This window comes from Podarcis erhardii, assembly GCF_964252035.2.
Source record: "Podarcis erhardii genome assembly, chromosome: 2".
In the NCBI taxonomy this organism is placed as follows: domain Eukaryota; kingdom Metazoa; phylum Chordata; class Lepidosauria; order Squamata; family Lacertidae; genus Podarcis; species Podarcis erhardii.
In genome coordinates, this window is record NC_138498.1 from 12007630 (window position 1) to 12031207 (window position 23578).

The 23578-nt window shown below is 42.0% G+C and overlaps 1 protein-coding gene across 35 annotated transcripts in view; it reads right to left on the reverse strand.

Moving 5' to 3' along the window:
- The window catches only part of HOXC5 (homeobox C5), a 160514-nt gene that overhangs the window by 33977 nt on the left and 102959 nt on the right, over positions 1-23578 (reverse strand). For 17 of the 35 annotated variants that reach the window (XM_081849009.1, XM_081849000.1, XM_081849001.1 and 14 more), the window contains 2 exons: positions 4515-4887; positions 756-2964 (listed from right to left, as the gene is read on the reverse strand). The exons of 15 other annotated variants lie outside the window; for them this stretch is intronic. In XM_081849009.1, coding sequence (XP_081705135.1) covers positions 2285-2964; positions 4515-4842 — 1008 coding nt within the window. In that variant the 5' untranslated portion in view covers positions 4843-4887 and the 3' untranslated portion in view covers positions 756-2284. Of the gene's footprint in view, positions 1-755; positions 2965-4514; positions 4888-16559; positions 16660-23578 lie in introns of those variants that run through there. 3 more of the 35 variants (XM_081849010.1, XM_081849014.1, XR_014153180.1) reach the window with 3 other exon arrangements.

Sequence of the window (23578 nt, forward strand, 5' to 3'; positions counted from 1 at the left end):
TTAAAGTGAAATCAGACAATGTTTGAAATTCACAGCATCACACTTGAATTTTTATATGTTTATTTTTGCGTCTGTATTTCAAATTTGACCAAAAAATTTCATTTCAGATTTAGCACTTTCATTCTAACAGGGGCAACTGATGCTGGGACCTCAACAACTGTGTTTTTAACACACACATTAGAGTTTTCTAGATGTTCATACTAGTGAACCAAGGGCAACTGTTAGTCAGCAGGTAGTACAAGGGCAACTGTTTCATATGACCAAAGCCTCAAGCTGGGTTATCAGAAGAAACTGGTTCTTTATTTTGGCACCAAAAAAAGCACCTCCCATTACCATGAAACAATGAACGCAGCACCATGCAAGCTGGATTCTTCTGCAAACTGGACCTTGCATCTTACCACTAAACTCTCTTGACTGATACTTGCCGTAGCAGAAGCTGCTTAAAGGAGGATAGAAGGTCTCACTAACTTGTAGTCCAAGGAAATGGAAGAGGTTTAATGGAAGGCAGGGGCCAGTTTAAGAGGTGGGGGAGAGAAATGCACAAGCAGGCTAAGCTCCAAAGCTGCATACTAACTGGGAGATGAAAGAGCTAGAGGCCTTCTGAAGTACGTGCTGTCTCGATGATTAATGGGGGTGAGGGAAGGGTGAGGCCCAGCCCCTAGTAAACTACAAGATGGCAAAGTGATTCTAAGAACAACAGAGCAGTGTTCATGGAGAAAAGCTAGTCTGCCTACGCCAAGAAAATCTCCCGGTGCTGTTTTTAAAAAGCCTCTTTATTTCCAGTATCAAAACAGTACATTAAAATAGATGCCAAGAGCCAAGCAATCATTAAAAATAAACCATCGGTGACGTGTAGCGTGCAGTGAAAACATTGCTCACTGCTGCAGCAGCGAGGTTGCGAGCTGGTTCTCCCAAGACGCATTCACCAGCCGCGCCTGATGGCAAGACAATAGCCCTCAGAGGCAGCCATTCACTTGCCCAGGAACTACAACAAGCAGGTGATTTCAATATTGGAGCTGGATCACAGGAGATTTTGTTTTGTTTTGTTTTTTAAGATGTAGGTGTGGAATTTGAAGTGTTATCTTTTATGTTAGGCATACATTGGAAGATGCTTATTGTCAAAGATTTAGTGCATTCTGGAGATATGGGCTCTCTGCGAAAGGGTTTCTTGGAGTGGATTTCCCTGATAGCTCTAGGTTCTTACCTAGGGGTGGTAACACCCTGGCAAGGGATGAAAGAGGAAGGAGGAATATGCATCTTGCCTATTCTTGCTGCATCGGCACCACAGTTCTGTCAGAAAATATTTTGATGAGGCTTAGACAATAGCAACATACGGCAATGGCTTTTCAAACTATGATCTATGGTACCTGGGGTTCATCAGTGGCTCACTGGGATTTCTCAGTCAGAAGATCAGTACTGATGGGCAAGCTTTCTTGGAGAAGCAGCTTGACTACCACTGCCAATCTTCTCCTGGGCTAGACCCCTTTCACAGGAGTTCCGAGTCTAGTCTTGGTTCACATGGGGCCATAGTGAGGACCCACCAATGCCAATGGGCACTAGCCACCAGGACTATTATGGTTGGTAAATGGTCATCTGTGTTTGCCTGTAGAAAGATATTGGACCTTAAAAGATCCCTGCTATTAGGGCAAGGTGTCTGCTCTTCACCCTGTGAAGTGCCAAACCTTTGGAATGGAATAGGCAAAGAACTAGACTTGGGAATATCCACACTAAGGCTGCAATTCTACACCTACTCTTCTAGGAGTAAACCCAATTGAACTCAACAAGATTTGCTTCTGAGTTGACTTGTATGGGGTGGCAAGGTTAGCTAAAGTCTTTCACTTTGTGAAATGAATGCCTGAAAACCAGAGCAACTAGGATCAGCCTGATTTCTTTCTTTTCCGAGAGGATCATGAGGCCAATAGCTGCTGAACAACTGAGACCCACACTGCCTTCCTTTGCGATTTCATTCACAAAACCCTCTTTACAAAACAGATATTTAAAAATCCAGTGCATAGACTGCCTTAGGTTTGGTTTGAAGACAGCATTGCATTGAGTGAATTATCAACTTTGCAGCATCCAGCTGCAGCCCCTCCCCCACCAATGAATGTCCAGTACAGTTAAATAAGTGGAAGGTAATGGGTGGGCAGATAGGAGTGGTGGGCGGTTGGAGGGGGGTTGGGGGAGAGAAATGCTGTTGGTTGCACTTAGAGGGTTTTTTCTTTTTTAATGAGATAATAGGACTGTAGCAATTTCCCCTGCTTGGTTTCCATGGCAGAGAGAGCCCTCACAGATGCATAAGATTTACAGGTCCCTGAGAATCTCCCTGAGGCACAGGATGTGTTGTTAAATCTGTGTAAATGGGATGTGAGTTGGACAGCCCAAGCTGGTGATGACTGGGGATTTCGGCAACACAGCTGTAGTCCAGGTTTGCAGAGGAACAGTCAGGGAAGCTGAAGAGTGAGTCAGCCTCGGGCATATTTCCCAGGTAATTTTCTTCCACTTCACTTGGACTCCCTTGCAGAACTGGAGGTCCATAATGATGACTGTCTCCTTGCAGAGAAAAGGGGCCATACTCCAAGGAGATGGACGTTAAGGGGCTGTCAAAGAGAGGGTCTGTATAACTATATACCCCTCCCTGGGCCTTGCTACATGAACTTGGTGTGGCCAACTCATACTCAGCCTCCATTTGACTGAAATAGTCACTCACTTGAGGACTTTTGCTCGGGGACTTCCCAATGGTCCCCTTGACCCTGCTGTCTTTCTTATACTTCATCCTTCTGTTCTGGAACCAGATCTTGATTTGTCTCTCAGAGAGCCTCAGAAGCCGGGCCATTTCCAGCCTGCGTGGCCGGCAGAGGTATCTATTAAAATGGAACTCCTTCTCCAGTTCCACCAGCTGCGTTTGGGTGTAGGCTGTGCGCACTCTCTTGGATGAGGAGAGACTTGGTGGAGAGGAGCTGGGGTCTAAATGAAGAAAATGAAAAAAGTCAATTCAGCTTGATCCTTAATGACTTTGCAAGGAATAGATGTATTACCTCACAAAATCTTGTACCTGGGAGATATAATAATAATAATAATAATAATAATAATAATAATAATAATAATAATATAATGTATAGTGTACATCAGAGGTGGGGAACTTGTGGTCCTTCTGATGCTGCTGGACTACAGGTCCCAACATCTCTATCATTCTCCTTGCTGGCTGAGGCTGATGGGAGTTGGAGTCTGATGACATCTGGAAGGCCACAGATTCTCTACCCCAATGTACAAGCATGCATGTTATGTGTGGCTCAAACTCAGAGAGATGTTAGAGCTGAACCAAAACAACTCACAGATTTTGGCAAATGTGTTCAGTTGTGTTGCCCTTTTTTGGTGGTCCCACCCTCACTTCCACAAGGCACCTGGCAAGAAATGTTTGCTTATTTTACCCTCAGTGAGTGACATCACACAACCCAATCTGATTGACTGGATAGTATTGAATGTTGCATCATCCTGCTAATTGTGTAATCTGTGCCTGCGTTGGATCACTGATGTAATTCATACAAGATGGAAGAAAAGTCAGAGGGGTAAAGGTGCCACCCCCACCTCACCCCCCAAAAAAAAAACCTCAAGAGAAATAATGGTAACTTAATTGGAAAACGTGAGTATTTATGTTCCCCCATAATTGCTAGTTTCCACTAAAAATTGGAAAATGGAGAATATTTGGTTCAGCTCAGTAACATTCTGCATTCTTTGAAAGTCAGTTTGGAGGGTCTTGTGTTTCCATTTGCAAAGAATGGAAATGTTCTGATCCGTTTTATTCTATGCTATGCTATTATGTTTGTCTATCTCTTTGTCTCTACATCCAGTCTATATCCTTCCTATGCTAATGGATTAATCTAAATGAAAACCTAATGTTTAATAAGACATATGGCTATTCTCATAGTACCGGGAGGTTGGGGTTGGTAAAGGACCTATAAAGAATATACTAGAGCAACTTATATATATATATATATATATATATATATATAATTCTTACTGAATTCCTCAAGTGGAAGCCTAGTTGCTCCTATTATCCCAATATAAGATGGGATATAAACATAAGCAAATAAAAAATATAGAAGTAAGTTATTGTCCAGAAAATGCTCTGAAGACACATGCTGTGGTTCAACCGGTAAAGTTAAGAGTGTCTGGTAAGCAGTCTCTGGACGGAAGACCACCAGAGAACCCTCCATAATGTGTGCTTAGTTCCTTGGAGGAAGGACATGGTATAAATTAAAGTACTGCATGGTGTAAGCTAAAGTACTGCATGTGAACACTTATTTGAAAGTGCAAGGAAAGCTATAGCCTAGATCCATGGTAGCCAATGATGTGCATTCCAGATGCTGGTGTTTGGCTACAACTCCCATCATCCCTGACCATTGCTGTCTGGGACTGGTGGGTGTCTATCAACCTCGTGAGGGCACCATGTTGGCTACCATTGGATAGATACACATTGGAATCAAGCATGGGAGACGATAGATAAAACAAGGTACCTGAAGATGGAAGGTTGTTCTTCTGCTTGCTGCTGTGTCTTGTTTCTTTCATCCAAGGGAAGACTTGTTTTGGTAAATGGCTAACATGTGCCTTGCTAGTGCCATTGGTAACCAATGGAGACTGTTGTAATTTTGAGGTCTGATCATTGGTGTTCCCTAGAGATGCCTGTTCGGTGCCTTTTTGGCCTGTTGGAGACCTTGTGGATGTTTCTGGCTCCTGGTGTACCAGTGGAGCTGGAAATTGTTGCTGACTAAAGGAATCCCTTCTAATGGGATCCAAATTGCTTTCTGAGGAATCCTGGTCATCTTCATGATGAGCTTTTTGCATTTCCTGTTCTTGTCTGACTGAAGGGGCAGGGAAGGAGACAGATACCTTGAAATGAATGTGAAAGGAATCCAGACAGAGCTCCAGTTATTACCACTGATGAAGGATCCTCCTCACCCATGTGTTCCAAAAGCTAAAGAGAAACATCCGAAGTAAACATGCCCACATCTCAAAGCAAAAACATTTACCGACCATTCTGGCCTCTGTCCAGAAAAAGGAACCCACCAAAAAGAGAGAGAGCAAGAATCATGAACTTTAAACAAAGACAGTCTTTTGAGTTTCAACATGTTTAGAGTTGAAACTATTTTGCTCTCAGAAATTATCCTCCGCAAACATTGTCAAGTATACACATTTAATGTCTGTATTTGCTGGAGTTGATTTTAATATTTGACAGCATTTGACTGCTGGTACATAGTGGTTTTAGTGCTTGACAGTATTTGATAAGTGGAACACCAAAGCAAAAATATTTAGAGAAATCTTTACCAGCGGTCGCTACCGTCAGTCATATGGATAAGATCAAATATTTATTGTTCAATATGGACATGTCTGTGATGTTTAATACAGCTAAAAGCCCCTTAACTTAAACAAGGTGATATGGCTTCCAACAAGATCTAACTTTCAGCTTTCTATGTATGTTTTATTTATTGTATAGGCTAAGATTTATTTTTATGTATAATTTTATATATCATTTATGTTAATATGTTTCTGTTTGGTTGCCTTATTAATGAATTTGAAAACTGACACATAGTTATGTCTGATTTTATATTGTGTTTGAGAAACAGCATAATATACGTAAATAGTAGTTAGAATGATATTTAATGATTGAACAAGTGGGGCATACAACAAGATTGTATACCTGAGGGAGTGTCTCCACCCCCATCATTCAGCCCAGATGCTGAGATCCAGCACCGAGGGCCTTCTGGCGGTTCCCTCATTGTGAGGTTACAGGGAGCCAGACAGAGGGCCTTCTCAGTAGTGGCACCTGCCCTGTGGAACATCCTCCCATCAGATGTCAAGGAAATAAGCAGCTATCCTATTTTTAAAAGACATCTGAAGGCAGCCCTGTTTAGGGAAGTTTTTAATATTTAATGCTGTATTGTTTTTAACACTTGATTGGGAGCCACCCAGAGTGGCTGGGGAAACTCAGCCAGATGGGCGGGGTATAAATAAGTTGTTCTTGTTGTTGTTGTTGCAGTGTATTATTGCAGTATGAAGTGCTCCACTTCAGTGTCTCGGCCAACACACCATGCATTCTCTCAGAATGCTCCATAAAATTATTTTCCCTCCTCCAGTCTTCTGGAGCCCTCCCCAACATTATGGGTCCATTGAGCATGCTCATTCCTGAATGGGTTGTTTGGGGGCTCCTTTTCATTAGGAGTCTCCCCCCCCAAAAAAATGACCCCACTTCTGAAAACCTTGGAGTTTCCTCTGAGCATGGCATTATCGCTCTCTTGTGTATAGGCGATGCCATTATGTCTACATAAGAATAGACGCTAGGAGAATAAGTCTTAGTATTTATTATTATATATGATAGTATTTGATAGTTGGAAGTTATGATTATATTACAGTTTAATATATGATTATATTACAGTTTACTCTCTAAGTCAAAACAAATCAAGAGATGCCACTAAATCCACAGCTCTCATATTTGGAGATGAAGATTCCACATTCGGAGCTGAGATTCCATGAACAACATTTCACATTCTGGGGAATTTTGAATATTAATTTCAATTCCCAAGCTTGTTCTGTCACCTTTATTAATGATGGTCAAAAGCAAGCATGCTAAAATGATGCCAATGAAGAGATCAAAAAGTATAACTGGGAGAGGGGAGGGAGGACTCTTTGGTGTTTGTTGGCTTGTGAATAAATGATAATTATTTAATAAGCAGCATTTGGGTGAGAGAGAGTATAATTGGGAGATGAGCTCCCAAACCCTTATACTAATAATAACCTTTATCCATCACCAATCCAGTGTACATGTATGTGCATATATACACATGGATGCAGTCTTCTGCTGGGTATAAGGAGAAATACTGGGTTTTTTCACTCTATAAGACGCACCAGACCACAAGACGCACCTAGGACGAGGAGGAAAACAAGAAAAAAAAATATTCTGAATCTCAAAAGCCAGAAGAGCAGTGAAAGCAGCAATCCCTCTTGCTGTTCTGGCTTCTGGGATAGCTGCGCAGCCTGCATTCGCTCCATAAGACGCACACACATTTCCCCTTACTTTTTAGGAGGGGAAAAGTGAGTCTTACAGAGCAAAAAATACAGTATCTCCTCTCACGACTGTAGTAGCCACGTGTACAGATGACAACTCTATTTAAATGGGTCCTCTGTTTAAAAAGCTGTCTGGTCCAAGTGTGGTTTAAAGGTAAAGAACCATAATAAGAACACAGTGCTGCCTGATGCTGACTATAAGGACAAATATGTTCCCTTCACTTTGGGCAGATAATCTCTCCAAAGCACAGAGGAGGTGATAGATACAATGCTAAGCCTTAGGTGTGTTGGGGTGGGGTGGGAGAGTACACAGTAGCCCTACAGCAATTCTGTATCCAGAAATCGTACAACAGGGGATAAGTATCCACTACTGTAAGAGCAATGGAAATGGATGGTAAGCAGCAAAAAAATCTCAATAGCAGTAGTGCGGGGTTTCAATTATAAACATACTTACAAAGAAGCAAGTGCTATTAAATACAGTGGGACATATTTCTGAGTCAATGTTCATCACATTGCGATGCCATTATCTTTAAATTTAAGTTACTCAGGCTGCAATCTGGTACACACTCACCTGAGAGCAAGGGCTACTGAATTCAACAGGGCTTGCTTCCAATTAGCCATGTACATTGTCACTGTATTAAATAACCTGAGCAATTTTTTTTAAAAAAACTAATACAAGATAAGTATTGGTGCCAATTGCCCTAATGTTTGCCCACCACCCTTGTTTCGTTGCATTCATTTTCTGGATTGCTGGAGGTCAGGAAAAGGTTCACTTCTTACTGATTTTGATATAGTATTGCTTGCATGCTTTCCCTTATATCTCTGTATAAGAGCTAGAGCATGGGTAGGCAAACTAAGGCCCAGGGGCCGAATCCGGCCCAATTGCCTTCTAAATCCAGCCTGCAGACGGTCCGGAAATTAGAATGAGTAGAATGTCTACTTTTATTTTAAATGCATCTCTGGGTTATTTGTGGGGCCTGCCTGGTGTTTTTGCATGAGTAGAATGTGTGCTTTTATTTAAAATGCATTTCTGGGTTATTTATGGTGCATAGGAATTTGTTCATTCCCCCCCCCAATATAGTCTGCCCCCCCCACAAGATTTGAGGGACAGTGGACTGGCCCCCTGCTGAAAAAGTTTGCTGACCCCTGAGCTAGAGCCTACTGTTCTTTTTTAATACTGAAAAGCTGGAATAATCAAGGGGGTGTATCCTAAACATTTCCTGAGCAAGTCTCTCTACGGTACTGCTCTGTGGTCTCCTTTGAAATATCAAAACTTGCGTGTTGGGGAAACCTGTCTTTGAAGTTCATGTCACTTAAAGATGCCTTCGCTGCTCACCATACATTCCCCAGTCCTACCCAGAGATTTGTAAGCCTGGGTCTGAATCCCATTGAAATGCATCTTGTCACAGCTTGCAACATTGTCCACAATACCTTCTGCCAGCCCTTTGGTGATCCATCTTAAATAACCCTACACAGACAGAAAGAGTGCTGCTCATTGCTTCTGTTATTATGTTCCTCAGGAACCCTGGAATCAATTCCTTTACTCTTTCATTACTGAAGAAGTGCTACATCTAATTTCAGTGAATGAGGGATTCACCCGAAAGCACAGGTGGGGAACCTCTAGCCCACCATAGGTTGCTGGACTCCAACTTCCATGAACCCCTGTCTGCATGGACAGGGATGATGGGAGTTGGAGTCCAACACCATCTCAACAAATTCTCCACCCATGCCCTAAAGACTGATAGCTACTGTATTTTTTGCTCTATAAGACTCACTTTTTCCCTCCTAAAAAGTAAGGGGAAATGTGTGTGCATCTTATGGAGTGAATGCAGGATGCACAGCTATCCCAGAAGCCAGAACAGCAAGAGGGATCGCTGCGCAGTGAAAGCAGCAAGAGGGATTGCTGCTTTCACTGCGCAGCGATCCCTCTTGCTGTTCTGGCTTCTGAGATTCAGAATATTTTTTTTCTTGTTTTCCTCCTCCAAAAACTAGGTGTGTCTTGTAGTCTGGTGCATCTTATAGAGAGAAAAATACGGTCCTTCACATCTTACACAGGGGCACGTCCATGTTTACCAATAAGTGTACACGTGACAAAGGGATATCTCATTCGGTAGAGCATGAAATTCTTCATCCCAGGGTCAATGGTTCAAGCCCTACATTGGGCAAAAGATTTCTGCATTGCAGGGAGGTGGACTAGATTACCCTCATGGTCCCTTCCAACTCTACAATTCTATGATTTTATGAAAGAACTGTAGGCCATCATGGTTCCCTGAAGAAGATGTCTGTCTGGTACATGTATTTGTCACATTCACATTCTTAGATAAAGGTAAAGGGACCCCTGACCATTAGGTCCAGTTGCGCACGACTCTGTGGTTGCAGCGCTCATCTCGCTTTACTGGCTGAGGGAGCCGGCGTACAGCTTCCGGGTCATGTGGCCAGCATGACTAAGTCTCTTCTGGTGAACCAGAGCAGTGCACGGAAATGCCATTTACCTTCCCGCCGGAGCGGTACCTATTTATCTACTTGTACTTCATGCTTTTGAACTGCTAGGTTGGCAGGAGCAGGGACCAAGCAACGGGAGCTCACCCTGTCACAGGGATTCGAACCGCCGACCTTCCGATCGGCAAGCCCTAGGCTCTGTGGTTTAACCCACAGCGCCACCCGCGTCCATCTCACATTTCTAAACATATTCTCAAAACATTTTGGCGCACATCTAAAAATATAAAAGTGAAGTGGTTTGGGGAGGCACATCATAGTACCATCGGTGACAAAAATCTGTTTAGCTTCCAATGAGGATTGGACCGTGGATTTGTGAGGAAGCAATGACTAATCAAAGGCAGGTGGTGTGTCTGTATAATCCCACTAGCATAGGAAATGCTGCATGGCAGCAGAACGGTGATTGCACTGCAGAGAGGTCTGTATTTCATAATTGCTATTGATGCCTAAGTTAGAAGTAATGGCTTGTTTCATGTAAAAAAAAAAACAGTACTGGAATTATTTGTGGAATAAATATTTGGCTTGCCATCAATACGGTATCTATTTATATTAAATTTACCCAGTGCAAATAGATGAAAATAAGCCAGCAGCTTTTCCTAACATCTCTCCCCCCCCCCCAACTCAGTGACCTGAAGAGTAAAGGTCTATATAAGTTCCGCAGTGGGGAGTTTTTATTTAAAATGAAGCAATATTCTCCTGGAAGAGACAAGCAGAGTCTATTGGGAAAATCATTGGCCTGTAGAAATGGTGGCAGGCATACAAAAGAGCTCAGAAAGGTGTATTGGATTTAGCAAGAGCAATGGGAGCTAATGATATTAAGTTGGCTGGTAAGCTATGTGAACAGCTGTAACCTCACTGATGGAAATGAATGGGCCATCGATACGCTGTCCTCAGACAAATTCATAGGCAGAGCAGTGTGTGCTGTGCACTGGGGGTTGGGGGTGGGGTGGTGGGGAATCTGCAGCAAAGTAACCCCAATTTTGCTCCAAGGAAAACTGTGTGCTGAAGCCTGCTTCCCTTATATTTATTTATTTTCCATAATTCATTTGATTTAAATAAAGGGGAAGGGCACAGAACTATGCAATAATACAGCCCTGATCATGATCCTATCAGCTGCCTCTCTAGCTTTCACCCAGCGTTGCTTACTCAGTTTCAGCCCTATTCACCACAGTCATGAGGGATAGAATCATGGTTTGCTTTCTAAAATGAAAACAGAGAATCCCAGCAGGTTGTGTTCTGCGCTCAATTCTGTGCTTTTGTTAACTGGCAGAATACACACAAGTCTTGCACACAAGCTGGCTGCCTGCTGAAGTCCAAGGGCATTTTTAAAACCACAGGTGGATAAATGAGTTTACATAAACTGTGTTTTGTCCATCATCATCACAAGCAGTGTGTAAGAATCCGAGCTTTTAAAATGCCACAGGTCAACTTAATGTGTTTCGACCTATGTATATTGCATCTTAGAGGACAGGGGCTGTATTAAAGTTGTGTGTGATATCTGATTTAAGATAGCACACTGCTTACTTATGAGGGGTGCAAAAAGTAGCTGTGACTAAGGTACCATTATAAGGACTGACAAACCTGAATCTCATTCATTACAGTTTGACTTTTGCTGGCTTGTACTAGAATAATTGCATTATGTTTACATGTGTGATATTGATATAGATAGTGCTATTTTTCTAGAAAAATAGGTGTTGGAACTCACCATGAATGCCTCCCTTGTTCTCTTATAATGGCAAAGGTGCCCACCTGAGAGGTGCTAGAACTGCCTTCCAGTGAGTTCTGACTGAAAAAGCCCTGGAGATTAGATAGAGAGAGAGAGAGAGAGAGAGAGAGAGAGAGAGAGAGAGAGAGAGAGATAGATAGATAGATAGATAGATAGATAGATAGATGATAGATAGATGATAGATAGATAGATAGATAGATAGATAGATAGATAGATAGATAGATATAGATAGATAGATAGATAGATAGATAGATAGATAGAGATATAGATAGATAGATAGATAGATAGATAGATAGATAGATAGATAGAGATATAGATAGATAGATGATAGATAGATGATAGATAGATAGATAGATAGATAGATAGATAGATGATAGATAGATAGATAGAGAGAGAGAGAGAGAGATAGATAGATAGATAGATGATAGATAGATAGATAGATAGATAGATAGATAGATAGATAGATAGATAGATGATAGATGATAGATAGCTAGATAGATGATAGATAGATGATAGATAGATAGATAGATAGATAGATAGATAGATAGATAGATGATATAGATGATAGATGATAGATATAGATAGATAGATAGATAGATAGATAGATAGATAGATAGATAGATAGATAGATAGATGATAGATAGATAGATAGATGATAGATAGATAGATAGATAGATAGATGATAGATAGATGATAGATAGATAGATGATAGAGTGATAGAGAGATAGAGATAGATAGATAGATAGATAGATAGATAGATAGATAGATATAGATGATAGATAGATATAGAGTCTAGCAGTTCTGGTTGAATAATATTCTCACCACAATATATTCATTAGCTATGCACTTAGGACTGGGGAGCACGTAAAAGTTGTAATCCCCTTAGTAGATATTTCAAAAACCCAACTAAGATGGTTATCATTCACTTAAAAAGAAACATGTTCTACCTATAGAAGCATACAGGGAAACTATGTAGGTTTTTTCTGCCCAGTATAAAGTAAACCTGCTTCCCTGTTGCAAAGTTCTGGCCAGTGAGTACAAAGTTTGTCAAGCACTTGGCACTTAAAAAAAGAAAAGAAAAGTTTTATTTAAGTGTAATACTATTTTATTCAAAACATTTATAACATCAAGGCTGCAATCCTACACACCCTTATTTAGGAGTATGGCCCCCTAAACTGAATGTGGTTTACTTATAAGTAGACATGCATGGGGTTATACTGTAAACGGCTATTATTAAGAGATATTTTAAAATTCATTGCATTGGTGTTTTTGCTGTTCCTCACTGACTTACAGGGCTCGCTGGCGAAGCCTCCCATTCCAAAATGTTGGGCAAGAAGGAGACAGGCCTGCCTGGGAGTCACACCGATTTCAAGAGAACTTAAATTCCAAGTATAATGTTAACAGGAAAACAGTGGTAGCCTTAAGGACTGTCCATCATAAAGCCAGCCACAGCTTTAAACTCTGTTCTCTCCTTGCTGTGCTGTGTTCTTTATTAGCCAATACAAAATTCCCCTTTTCATCACAACTTTTCTGCCTGTTGCTCCATTGTCATATTTTATGGAAAGTACCTAAGAAGGGTTGTTGTTGTTGTTTTACTACAGTAGGTGGGACTGTTGTCACTAGCTTGAGAGGGTACAGTTTTGTTTTGCTTTGTTTTTTCTTGGTTAAAAAACAGCCAAGAAAATCTGGATCAAATCTTATTCAACCCTCCAAGCAGTAGCATGCTGATTCTGCTAAATCCTTGATGCGGAGGGGGGGGGGCCTTGCCATAGGTTACTCAAGGGTATGGGACTCAAAAGTAGTCACCTTATTCTATTTAATATATCTCTTTGGTGGATCTAATAAGAAGTGCTGGGCATTTAAAAATAACATGATTCAAACTAAATTCTTTGACTCTTTTTCAAAAAAATCAGAATTGGATTAAAAACCAACATCCTCCCCAACCCTCACATTGTTCCTCTAAAATTAATTGTGGATGGAGCTGTTAATGATAAATATATGTAATGGCTCTGCAGTTAATCATTCTGCTATTTCTATGTCATGTCTCTCAAGTTTCAGGACAGGGAAGCAGAACATGTAGTTCTTGAGGTCAGTAGTGCCTGGATTTGAAGCCATTAGCTATATTTATTTCTTAAAGGTCTGAGTCACATGGTCCACCCAAATCTATCTGTCCAGCAGTCTGTATTCAATACATAGGTAGACGTCTCTGGAAGCTCAAAGCAAGGCATGATGGCAGGTGTAGTCAACCCTTGTTGTTTGTTCCCACCTACTGATAGCCACAGACAGACTTCCTCTTGACATGGCAGCAACTTTTAGCTACAACACCTGCTCTCCATGAACTTATCTAATCTTTTCTGAAAGCCAACTGAACTAATGGCCATCACACCATCTTGTGGCAGTGAGTTCCACATGTTAATTGGAAATTGCGGGAAGAAGTAGCCCAGGACACCAAACCTCCCCTTTTCGGACCCCCTGAAACAGCTACCCCGTGGCCCTTGCCTTCAAAGAATCACCAAGCTTTTGATTTCAAGGGAACACATTTTTAATCCTCTTATCCCTGCAAGCCCCCGGTGAAATGATCGGGAAGATCCATACATCCTAATGTATGCAGCATTTTTTTCCTGCCACCCCCTTACAGAAACACACTGTTTTGAGGAAATATTTGCATTTCTGCTACTGGAAGCTGATTGGGTTTTTGATGTTGTTGTTGTTGTTTTGTTTTGTTTTTTGCAAATTAATAGAGACAGACTAATTTTTAAAAACTAGATGACTTCATTTTAGTTGCCTTTTTGAAACTATTTCGGCGGGGGAGTTCTCTTCTTGCTTATACGCGCACGGTCTACAACTTTTCTTTTTCGTATGTCGACTTTTGCGGGCATCCCGGACAGTTAGGTGAGGATTTAAAATAAGGCGTTGTAAATAGGGTATTATACCCACCTACGCGGCTCCTCTCCTCACGCACCGATCCAGGCCCCCATTCCATAGCCTTTCTTTACACGGAGGAGTTCGTTACAGAATCCAGTTCATCTCACTTCCCTATCTCAGTACTTAGCGCGCTAACAAAACTTAGTTTAATAGGAATGGGTGGGAAATACCTATTTTTTAAAAAGAAGATATATTTATATTAGGTTTTTACTTTGGTTTGGTTTTCCTGTTCTATTTGTTGATGATTTTCAGTTCTAGAACTTTGCCAGAAAACTGATAAGCATTTTTTTGGGGGGGACGGTGGTTTAACTTGCAAGGCTTCGATAGAACTACTCGGGGTCTTATGCATTCGCATAAACGCAAGAAGCTTTTGCTAAGAGATTGTGTGTGTGTGTGTGTGTGTGTGTGTGTGTGTGTGTGTACGTGTTAGCATACCCTTATCGGTATTTGGTACCGAATCACCACAAGCATCTATCCACTCAGTCATTCCCACCCCCACCCCCCACTACAAATCTCATGGCCAACCGGGGGGGGGGGGATATATATAGGGCACAATCCAACAAAGTATTGAAGCTGGAAGGCTGGGTTTCTATGAGGCTAAGCGCGTTTAATTCTGAACTGGGCTGTGGCCGTTCTGTTTAGGAACCGAGTTAATTTTGTTGAGATGACTGCCCCGATGCTAAACTTGGAAGTAAAAGTCCCACTGATAACTGTGCAAAAAGGGCCTTACTTCCAAGCAAATGCATGTTTTAAGGTGGTGGTGACTGACAGCTGCCCATCATTCAAATGGATTGGATGACCCAGCTATTGAGAAGCAGGCTGGATGAAACATATATCAACGGGAATTTGCATTTGGAAGTAGAGTCCTTTGAAATCAAGGCTGCAATCAAGCCTTAGATGAGTCCCGTTGGAATCCACAGGACCGTTAGTTTCCAAGCAAACGTACGGAAGGAGCCCAGCGCTAAAGTCGCAGGTTAATTTAGCTGTGGACGAAATTAAGGAAATGCCACCGAACTGACGCGCTGAAGGTTGGGGGATTTAGTTCTGGCCTGAAATTCAGGTCCATCTTAAACCATTTTTCCTCTAGAGAAGTTTCAACGGGACTTGCTTGCAAACGGTTTCAAACGTAGTTATATATCTGTGTTAAAACTGCCTCCTTCTATACCCCCCAAATATGTGATTATTATAAAGGAGACTTTTTTTCTTTTCTTTTTTGGGTACTGCGGGTAATTCATGCTATTTTGAACCTTGGTTTTGAAGGGGGATAACCCCCTGATTTCTCTGCAGCATAAACCACGCGATAAAACAAAACAGAAACAAAAAACAAAACAAAACAAAAACTTTCGCTCTCTGGGAAATTAGCATGATATTATCAGTCCCATAATGCTTTATCTTGTAGACAAATATGGGCATCCCACAGTCCCATACAGTATGCAATGGGCTCCTCGTTTATCTATTTATTATTTAGCTATTTCGGTCCATTCATTTCTAGAGAATGCTGTAGGCTTGGGGGTACTTGGCAGGCAAGTCACGTTATGCAAATCTAGGCTTGATGATTCTGCAGTATCCTTTAAAAAAAAAACCCAAAAAAACCACGCCACCACTATTGCTTGTATTTTTAACGATTTTTTAAGGGGGGGCGTCTCAACAGCATTTAGGGTGGAAGGGTAAGGGAGGGCAGAACCAATAATGCAATGTCTCCCCCCACCCACCCCAGCAGAAGAAAGGAGTCCTAATTTCTCTGAGATTTAACACGATGCGAGTTAGAACCGGCTCCTTCCATATTCGCCCCTCAGACCCCCGCCCCAATCCAGGTTAGCAACAAAGGAAGATCGGGTGGGGAAAGGAGGGTGATGAAAGTGGTGGGGTTGGGGTTTTTTCTGTGCTTCTAAGCCCCTCTTCTCCTTTTGTCTAAAGACCCTCGTGTGGGCGCGCTCCGTGCGTTGTTACAGATACACACACGCACATATGAAATGCAAATATTATACATTATTATATGTGCCTGTTACGCAACCCCCACGCGCACCTACACAAATATATATTTATATATAGTATCTATAATCAATTAGATCCCTGATTCCTGCTCATCCAAAAGCAAATCGGGGTGTTGATTATTTTTTTTTAAGGTTCAATTATAAACGATTTTGCACTAGAGAAGATGAGAGAGAGAGAGAGAGAGAGAGAGAGAGAGAGGGAGAGAGAGAAGCATTTGGAATAGTCACACTTGTCAAGTGAGACCATCTTTTAGCTCTCAGAAGCAGCAAATCCATGTGAACTCTGGGTGAACCAAGATTGAAGCAATAAATCATCGCTACAAAAGCCGGCTGCTGCATACGAGTTCCAGACCCCTTACCTTTAACGCTTTCACGGGCGAAGACTGAAAAGCAGAGCTACAAAAGTTCACATCTCTGCGCGTAGCCTAAACAAGGAGGGGGGGGGACTGTGCATCTAGGGGGCTAGGCGGAGAGGGAGGCTTTTTTTTTAAGGGGGGAGGGGGGTCGTTGTTGAAGAGTAGGGGTGGTATTGGCTTAATAGTAGCAGATTATGCTGCTTTGAGTGGTGGTTAGGAGCGGTGGGGTAAGGAGGGGAGGGCTCGATGCTCGGAAGGGAGACGGGGACGTAATCGAACGTCATTCAACAAAGACAAGGGATGAGAAAGAATCGGATGGGGAATGCGGGGCGGGGGGAGGGAGGGAGGGAGAGAAGAGGCCGATTAAGGGAAAGGAAACCGGACAGCATACATGAATCTGGGGGAGGTGGGGGGGATTGCACCATTTCCCCCCCATTTTTTATTTTTTTTATTTTTAAAAATGGAAATGCATGGATAAAATCTTGAATGATCAATGGGCCCATTCATTTGGAGACGGTTCGCAGGGCATCAAGGCCGCCATCCTATGCGCTGGGAGCGAGCACGGCTGATTCCTGGAGGACTTCCTTCCGAGGAAACATGCCGGTGCAACACACACACACACCCCGGAATTGTAGAACAGTTCCGTGGGGGGTTGAATCTATGTCCGGAGAAGAGCCTGGCGGTCTGCCTCAACTCACTGCCTCAACTCCCTTATATATCATATAGGCGATCTTGTGCATAAGTCCCCCACTCAAATAAATAAATAAATAAATCTCCCACACACCAAGTGACTCCCCCGTTTGAAACTAAAGCACAGCTAGGAGATTTGGGGTGAGGGTGGTGTGTGGGAGAGAAAAAGTTTCACGCACATGCAGGCGAGGCGCACACACATCTCTATAGTTGACTAATCTATTATGACAAACAATATGATGGATATAGTTTATGTTAATCGCCATGCCCTTTCCTCTAGAATTTAACTGTAAGTTAATGGACACCGGAAACTAGAATTCTACATGGCTTGCTAATGGGTTTAGGTATTAGCAAGTTCTAACGATGCATACAAATGCACTTGTCTCTGTAGGCTGTCTTAAGATTTATGGCTCTTTTGCCTTCTGTAGCTGTAAACAAGGGGGGGGGGGGAGAGAGAAGAGAAAGAGAGAGAAAAGGGAAAGAAATCCCAGCCCCTGTGCAATTTAGCACCTCCAAGGAGCCGTTTCTTTCACTTTCTTCCTTTATTTAAAGAAATACCCCAGGTTGTGGGAGGGAGTTTTGACTCCGTCTGCAACTTTCCTCGCCCCCCCTCCCTACTAAAATGCTCGTCTGTTGGGCTTCATTATGTTCTTACGTTCCCCTTGCCCACGCTTCCATCAAGGGGGACAAGGCACTGAAACCCACTTAGAAAGTCATAATGGCCATAATAAAGACTCCGCTGCAAACGGGGTTTCGACTCCTACTCGACGGCGATGAAGGATGATTGTGGGTTCAGGTTCTACCGGGAGGGAGGGAAGGATGGGGTGGGGGTGAGGAGCGGTTGTTAGAGAGGAAAGTTTCGGGGAGAAAAATACCCCCCCAAAAAAACACATAACAACAACTACTGCAACAATAACAACAAGCCGACCCTGCAAACTCTAACAAAGGAACAATGAAGCTTTGCATCTCATGGTGTCTGGGGTGGGGTGGTGGAGTTAAGAATGTAACTTTGTATGATTTAAACCGCCCCCCTCCCTTCCCGATTCATTTCTGTTGGATGTCTTCCACAGGACCCGAAACCACGAAGATCTCGCTTAGTTTGGCTGGGGAAGGAAGAGGAGGAGGAGGAGGAGGAAGAGAAGAAGAAGAAGAACGCTGTGTGTGTACCCAAAGGAAAAAATATACCGGGGTGTCTCTGTCGGAAGGTAAAATGGCCTTATACATAACGCAGTTATCTAGGTGACAGGAGAGATGCTTTGCTGAAGCTTTTTCCCGTAGCTTCAGTTTCGCGCCTGCGTCTTTTTCCAGGGTTGCAAGACGGTTGCCCAAGCCTGGTCGATCCGTTGGACAGAGGAACAAAATAAGGACGCATATATCGAAATTATTTCATTGATGAGTATATTGTTTTGTGGAATGCATTATTATTGCTATTGTTATTGTTATTATTAGGATGGGCCCGGGGTGGGGAGAAGATCCAGGAAGGTCTAAAAGAAGAAGAAATTAGTAGGGAATTGATTGTGTTTGCTTCGAGACCGGTGGGAACCGCTTGCGAAGGTTTTCTCAGTCTTTGGGCGTGTTGTTGATAATCTAGCAACGGGGTGAAAACGTTCTCTCGGAAGCAGAACCCAAAGTTCGCAAGTTGATAAAGAAAAAGAAGGGGAATTAACCGGCCTGCTCCCTTCCGCAGGGTTTATTAGCCTTCCGCACTCGCGCACCAACCGTCTCCAGCAAATTTATATTTAGCCAGGCCTCTAATGTATGTTTCAGCGGCGAGAAAAACAATCAAATCCTTTTCATCGATGTGTAACTTCGCTTTAACTTGGATTTAAAACATCGTTTAGCCTCTGCTTACATTTAGAAGCGCGTGGGCGCTTTTTTTAAAAAATCGCTGTTCCATCCTATCCTCACTTCCAAATTAACTTATAGGGGTGTTTTTTGAGAGGGAGGGCAGAGTTATGAGGCATTTGATCAAAGCGATTTACATCGACCGGACCGCTTGACGGCATTGCCAGGATCTTATCTGAGATCTGATCTTTAACAGGACCAATGCAATATTGTTTGCGTTCCCGGATTGTTTCCTTATCATAATCGCTTATTGACAAGAAACGGAATTAGTTTTCATTTATGTTTAACACATTACTTTTTTAATTTTATTTTTTTTAAAGGGGGGAGCGTAATGATTCCTAGAGATAGTGGGATTCATGTCAGAGGAGTTCGTTTGCTAGCCAAAGTTATGTCTTTGTCACATAATGTATGTTAGATATTTGCAGGAGTGCACCACGAATACAACCTTTAATGTACTAAAGGGAAGGAAGGAAGGAGAGAGAGAGAGAGAGAGAGAAGGAAAAAGAAAGAAAGAAAGAAAGAAAGAAAGAAAGAAAGAAAGAAAGAAAGAAAGAAACCATGCAGTCCAATTCTATGCATCTTTCCTGCCAAGTTCAGTGGAGCTTACTGACTCCCAAGTAAGAGACTTTGCTGCCTTCCTAGATATTTTCTTTTTCTTTTTAAAAAAATTCTTCATCCTTCTTCCAAGCAACTAGTTACTCTATTTTTAAGTTAAACTCAGGAGCCCAGAAACCTAACACGCTGGATTTCAAATAATGGCAAAAATTAAGATGCCCTTTGCAGCATACATTTATGTTAAAGAGAGGGGGTTTCTAAAAGCTGAGGGAGATGGTCGGTGTGGTTTTTCGATGAAATGCAAGATTTTCAAAAACTGAAATGCCCTATTGGCTGATTTGCACCTGCTGATCGCAGGGATGCTGCCCGTTCTGGCGGTGCTCTGATCCAGAAAGGGACTGAAGCATAAATCGTGGAAGCAAAAGTCTCCTTTCCGAGTGTCCTAAAAGAAGGTCTAACTTTAACCTGGCACACACACACCCTTCCGCGAATCCCCGCGCCCCAACGATGTATTTAACATTTACAAACTAAGAGGGCATCTTCAAGATCACGTAAAGCAGATTAAATTATGCCTGAGTGAGTCGGACCCTACGCGCTCCCTGTGTAAAACCTTGTAAAATACCTCGCTGGGCCAGGACGATCCTAGGAAAAAAATTAAGTGGATCGTGCAAGAATGAAAGTCAGCCCACCTTAAAGAGACCACTGTGTTTTGGGAGATCCATAAAATACACTTCGTGTTTACAGATTAACGGCGCGATCCTAGGCTTGCTTACTCCGAAGTAAGTGCTGCTGTGTTCTCCTAACTTCCTTCCAGGAAAGTGGGCGTCGGACTGCAGTTGCTCTGTCTGTCTGTCTATCTATCTATCTATCTATCTATCTATCTATCTATCTATCTATCTATCCATCCATCCCAAAACAGAGTAAAAACAAACAATTACTGAACCAAAAATTAAAAAAAGGGAGTCTGGGGTTAGGCTGGTTATTCCAGTCACTTGAAACGAGCCTGCATTGCTTGGAACGCTCGCTTTGAGAATAATAAAATATTTAAAACTCCAAGTCAACCTTTTTCCTATTTATTGCCGTGTATAATTCAACATTACCGCGTATTAATAAGCCAATAATGATAATCTCTATAGGAAAAGCATGCTAGCTGGGCCGCTTTTATGGCCGCCCTTATCCTTTCTAATGACCTTTGGCTCAGCAGAGTAATAACTCATTACGGAATGAGCAATTGTCTGGAGTGCCTTAAATACCTCGCGATCTCTCTCTCTCTCTCTCTCCCTCCCCCTCTACACGCCGGACACTTCCAAGAAGAGGTACTGTGTGTGAGAGTGTATGATGGAATCGTCTTCCCTGTCTTGAGACAGCTTGGAGGGAAAGGAAGAGGAGGAAGGGCCACAAAGAGAGTCTTCTTCAGTTCCCTGTGCAGCTGTGCCATAGAAGAAGCCCCAGGACTTCTTGGTGATAAAGGTGCTGTTCACCTGGTTTTTCTGGATCTTGACATTTTATGCTCCCCTGGCTTTTTTGGCAACAGCAACTCCCAAGTAGCAGCACCCACTGTGGACAGATAAATAATTAAATACATAAATGACAATGGCCTATGATCAAGCCACAAAATACATAAATGACAATGGCCTATGATCAAGCCACAAAATGCCATCAAGAAGTGAGGCGCTATCCTGCAAACACACACACCCCTCTTCCTAGTGTATAAAATCCATATAGTAGGACAGGCCCATGTCCATGTGTGCAGAATTGTGACTCACTTCGCAATGGCGTTCTGAAGAGAGATGTGATAAAGGTCACAGGCTGTTGCGATGAAGGTAGTAGTGGTGTCGGCAGTAGAGCAGAACAACAATACTACTCCAAGCAAAATACTCTTTCTCAGTCTCACCTTCATCTTTATTATATCATATCATGTAATTCATATTTTATATAATTTAATATAATATATAATTTAAAGCAGCAATGCTGGAATTTGAACCCGAACTCAGCCAGTCCAGTTGGAAGAGGCTGAGTCAGGCAAGGTAGCTATGCAGATGAAAGGGTTGCGTGGTGGTGCATGCAGAGATGGGATTTATTGTAAAGTTATAGGATGTACTTCATTGCCTTCACCTCATTTGCATTGGTGTAAAAAAACCTGAACTTTTAAGGAAATTAAATCCAATTGCCTTGTAAGATATGCAAAACTGAAATTTGCTTTTCTTTTCTTTTAACTCCTTGTTGAAAGATGTTAGTCTTTTTAAAGATGAAGTATTTTAAAATTGTGTCCAATTACCGTATATTAAAGACAAATTGAAAAGCAAAACATAGTCTTAGTAGTGTTCTCTTCACCCTGCCCATCCCTTTCAGGATTTCAGATCTCAATCCTATGTATACACACCCAAAACAGAAAGAGAGACCTGAGCTCAGGCCTTATAGATTTGCCTTAAACGCTTTGAATGCAGACATGGTTTTCCTAGGGAAATCAAAGTGATTTGCTTAGGTGAGGCCATGAGTCCCCCCCCCCCTTTTTTTTGAAAACACGTATTTTGTATTAAAACAGTAAAGAAAATAGCCCACCAACAACTGTGGCTAAAGTCCTCCCCAGATAATTTTATAGGAAGTTAAATACAAGTCACCTTGCTGTGACAGAAAATCATAAACATTTTTGAATATCTGATATACATAGAAACCGATCTTGATTAGAAACCTATGTTATTCTCTCTAACCCAAATGAAAGCAAATATGAAAAACATGGGATTAATGTATGCCTAGGTGGCTATTGCCCCCATGGTATCCTGAACATCAGTGTCCCTCAGACTTGGTGACTAAAAGTATTGGTAGTGAAAGTATTGGGTGCATGGACATTTAAGCTGTAAGTAATCACAATACGTAAGGCTGTAGAACATATTTACTGCTTACACAGTGCAGATGTTAAAACAGGTGCCTTAACATGCAACCCCCACACCTTATATTATTATTTTTAGTGCATGTGGATTTAACTCTTTTGCTACTACAGTACTGGATAGGAATGGATAACAGATGCATAAACCCATAGAGGGAATAGTTAAATTGCCAGTTTATAAATAGTGGGACAAAGGGTAGGTAGATTGTTCTTCTCAGTGAACATAGGGAGTTTTGACTCCAGCACCTAAGAAAATTTGCCTCTGTGTCATTCCAGTGTTTTCATGCAGTACAGCATTAGTCCCAGAGAATGACTGAAACAGAAGATCACTGCACATAATTCAGCTGGTGAAACTGACTAAGCTTTCAAGCATCACACTATCTTTGATCAGAAATGAGAATCAGAAAGCAAAATGAAAATGAAGTCTCACGTCCATTTTTTAGACCCTATCTAGGGTCCATAGTATTTTTTTATTTTAAGGTGCAACATGGAAGAACTTTTAAGTGTACATTTATAAAAGCAATGGTTGAATTCAGCAAACATGAGTATGTCAAAGGTAAATCCATCAGGCACCTCTAATTCACTGGGGCTCTTTGGACTATATTTGGGGGCAAACTTGGGTTGCTGCTGTGTAAAGTGTGAAAAGATCCCTAGTATGTAATTAAGATTCATGGAAAGCAATGCAAATATTGCCAGTGACTGGATGTTGCCAGTGAACAAGAAGTTGGCAAAACAATGCAAATATTTCAAGATGCTTCAGGAAAATAATGGCTTGCCCATAAGTAATGACAATATTTCATCGACAGAGAATCTGATACACACACAATACATCTGACATCTATTTGCACAAGCAATTCGGCACAATGACTTTTCATCCAGCACCTGCAGAGTGTGGCCGCACTGGCCTTGCCAGAAACTGAAACTCAGCCAGTGATTATGGGCTGCTCTCATTGTGGGCTGAGGAACAGTGAGCCAAACACAACCCAACTTGTGTGCATGCTGATTCAGTTCTGTGAACTCAGCACACAGCACCAAACTTTGATAT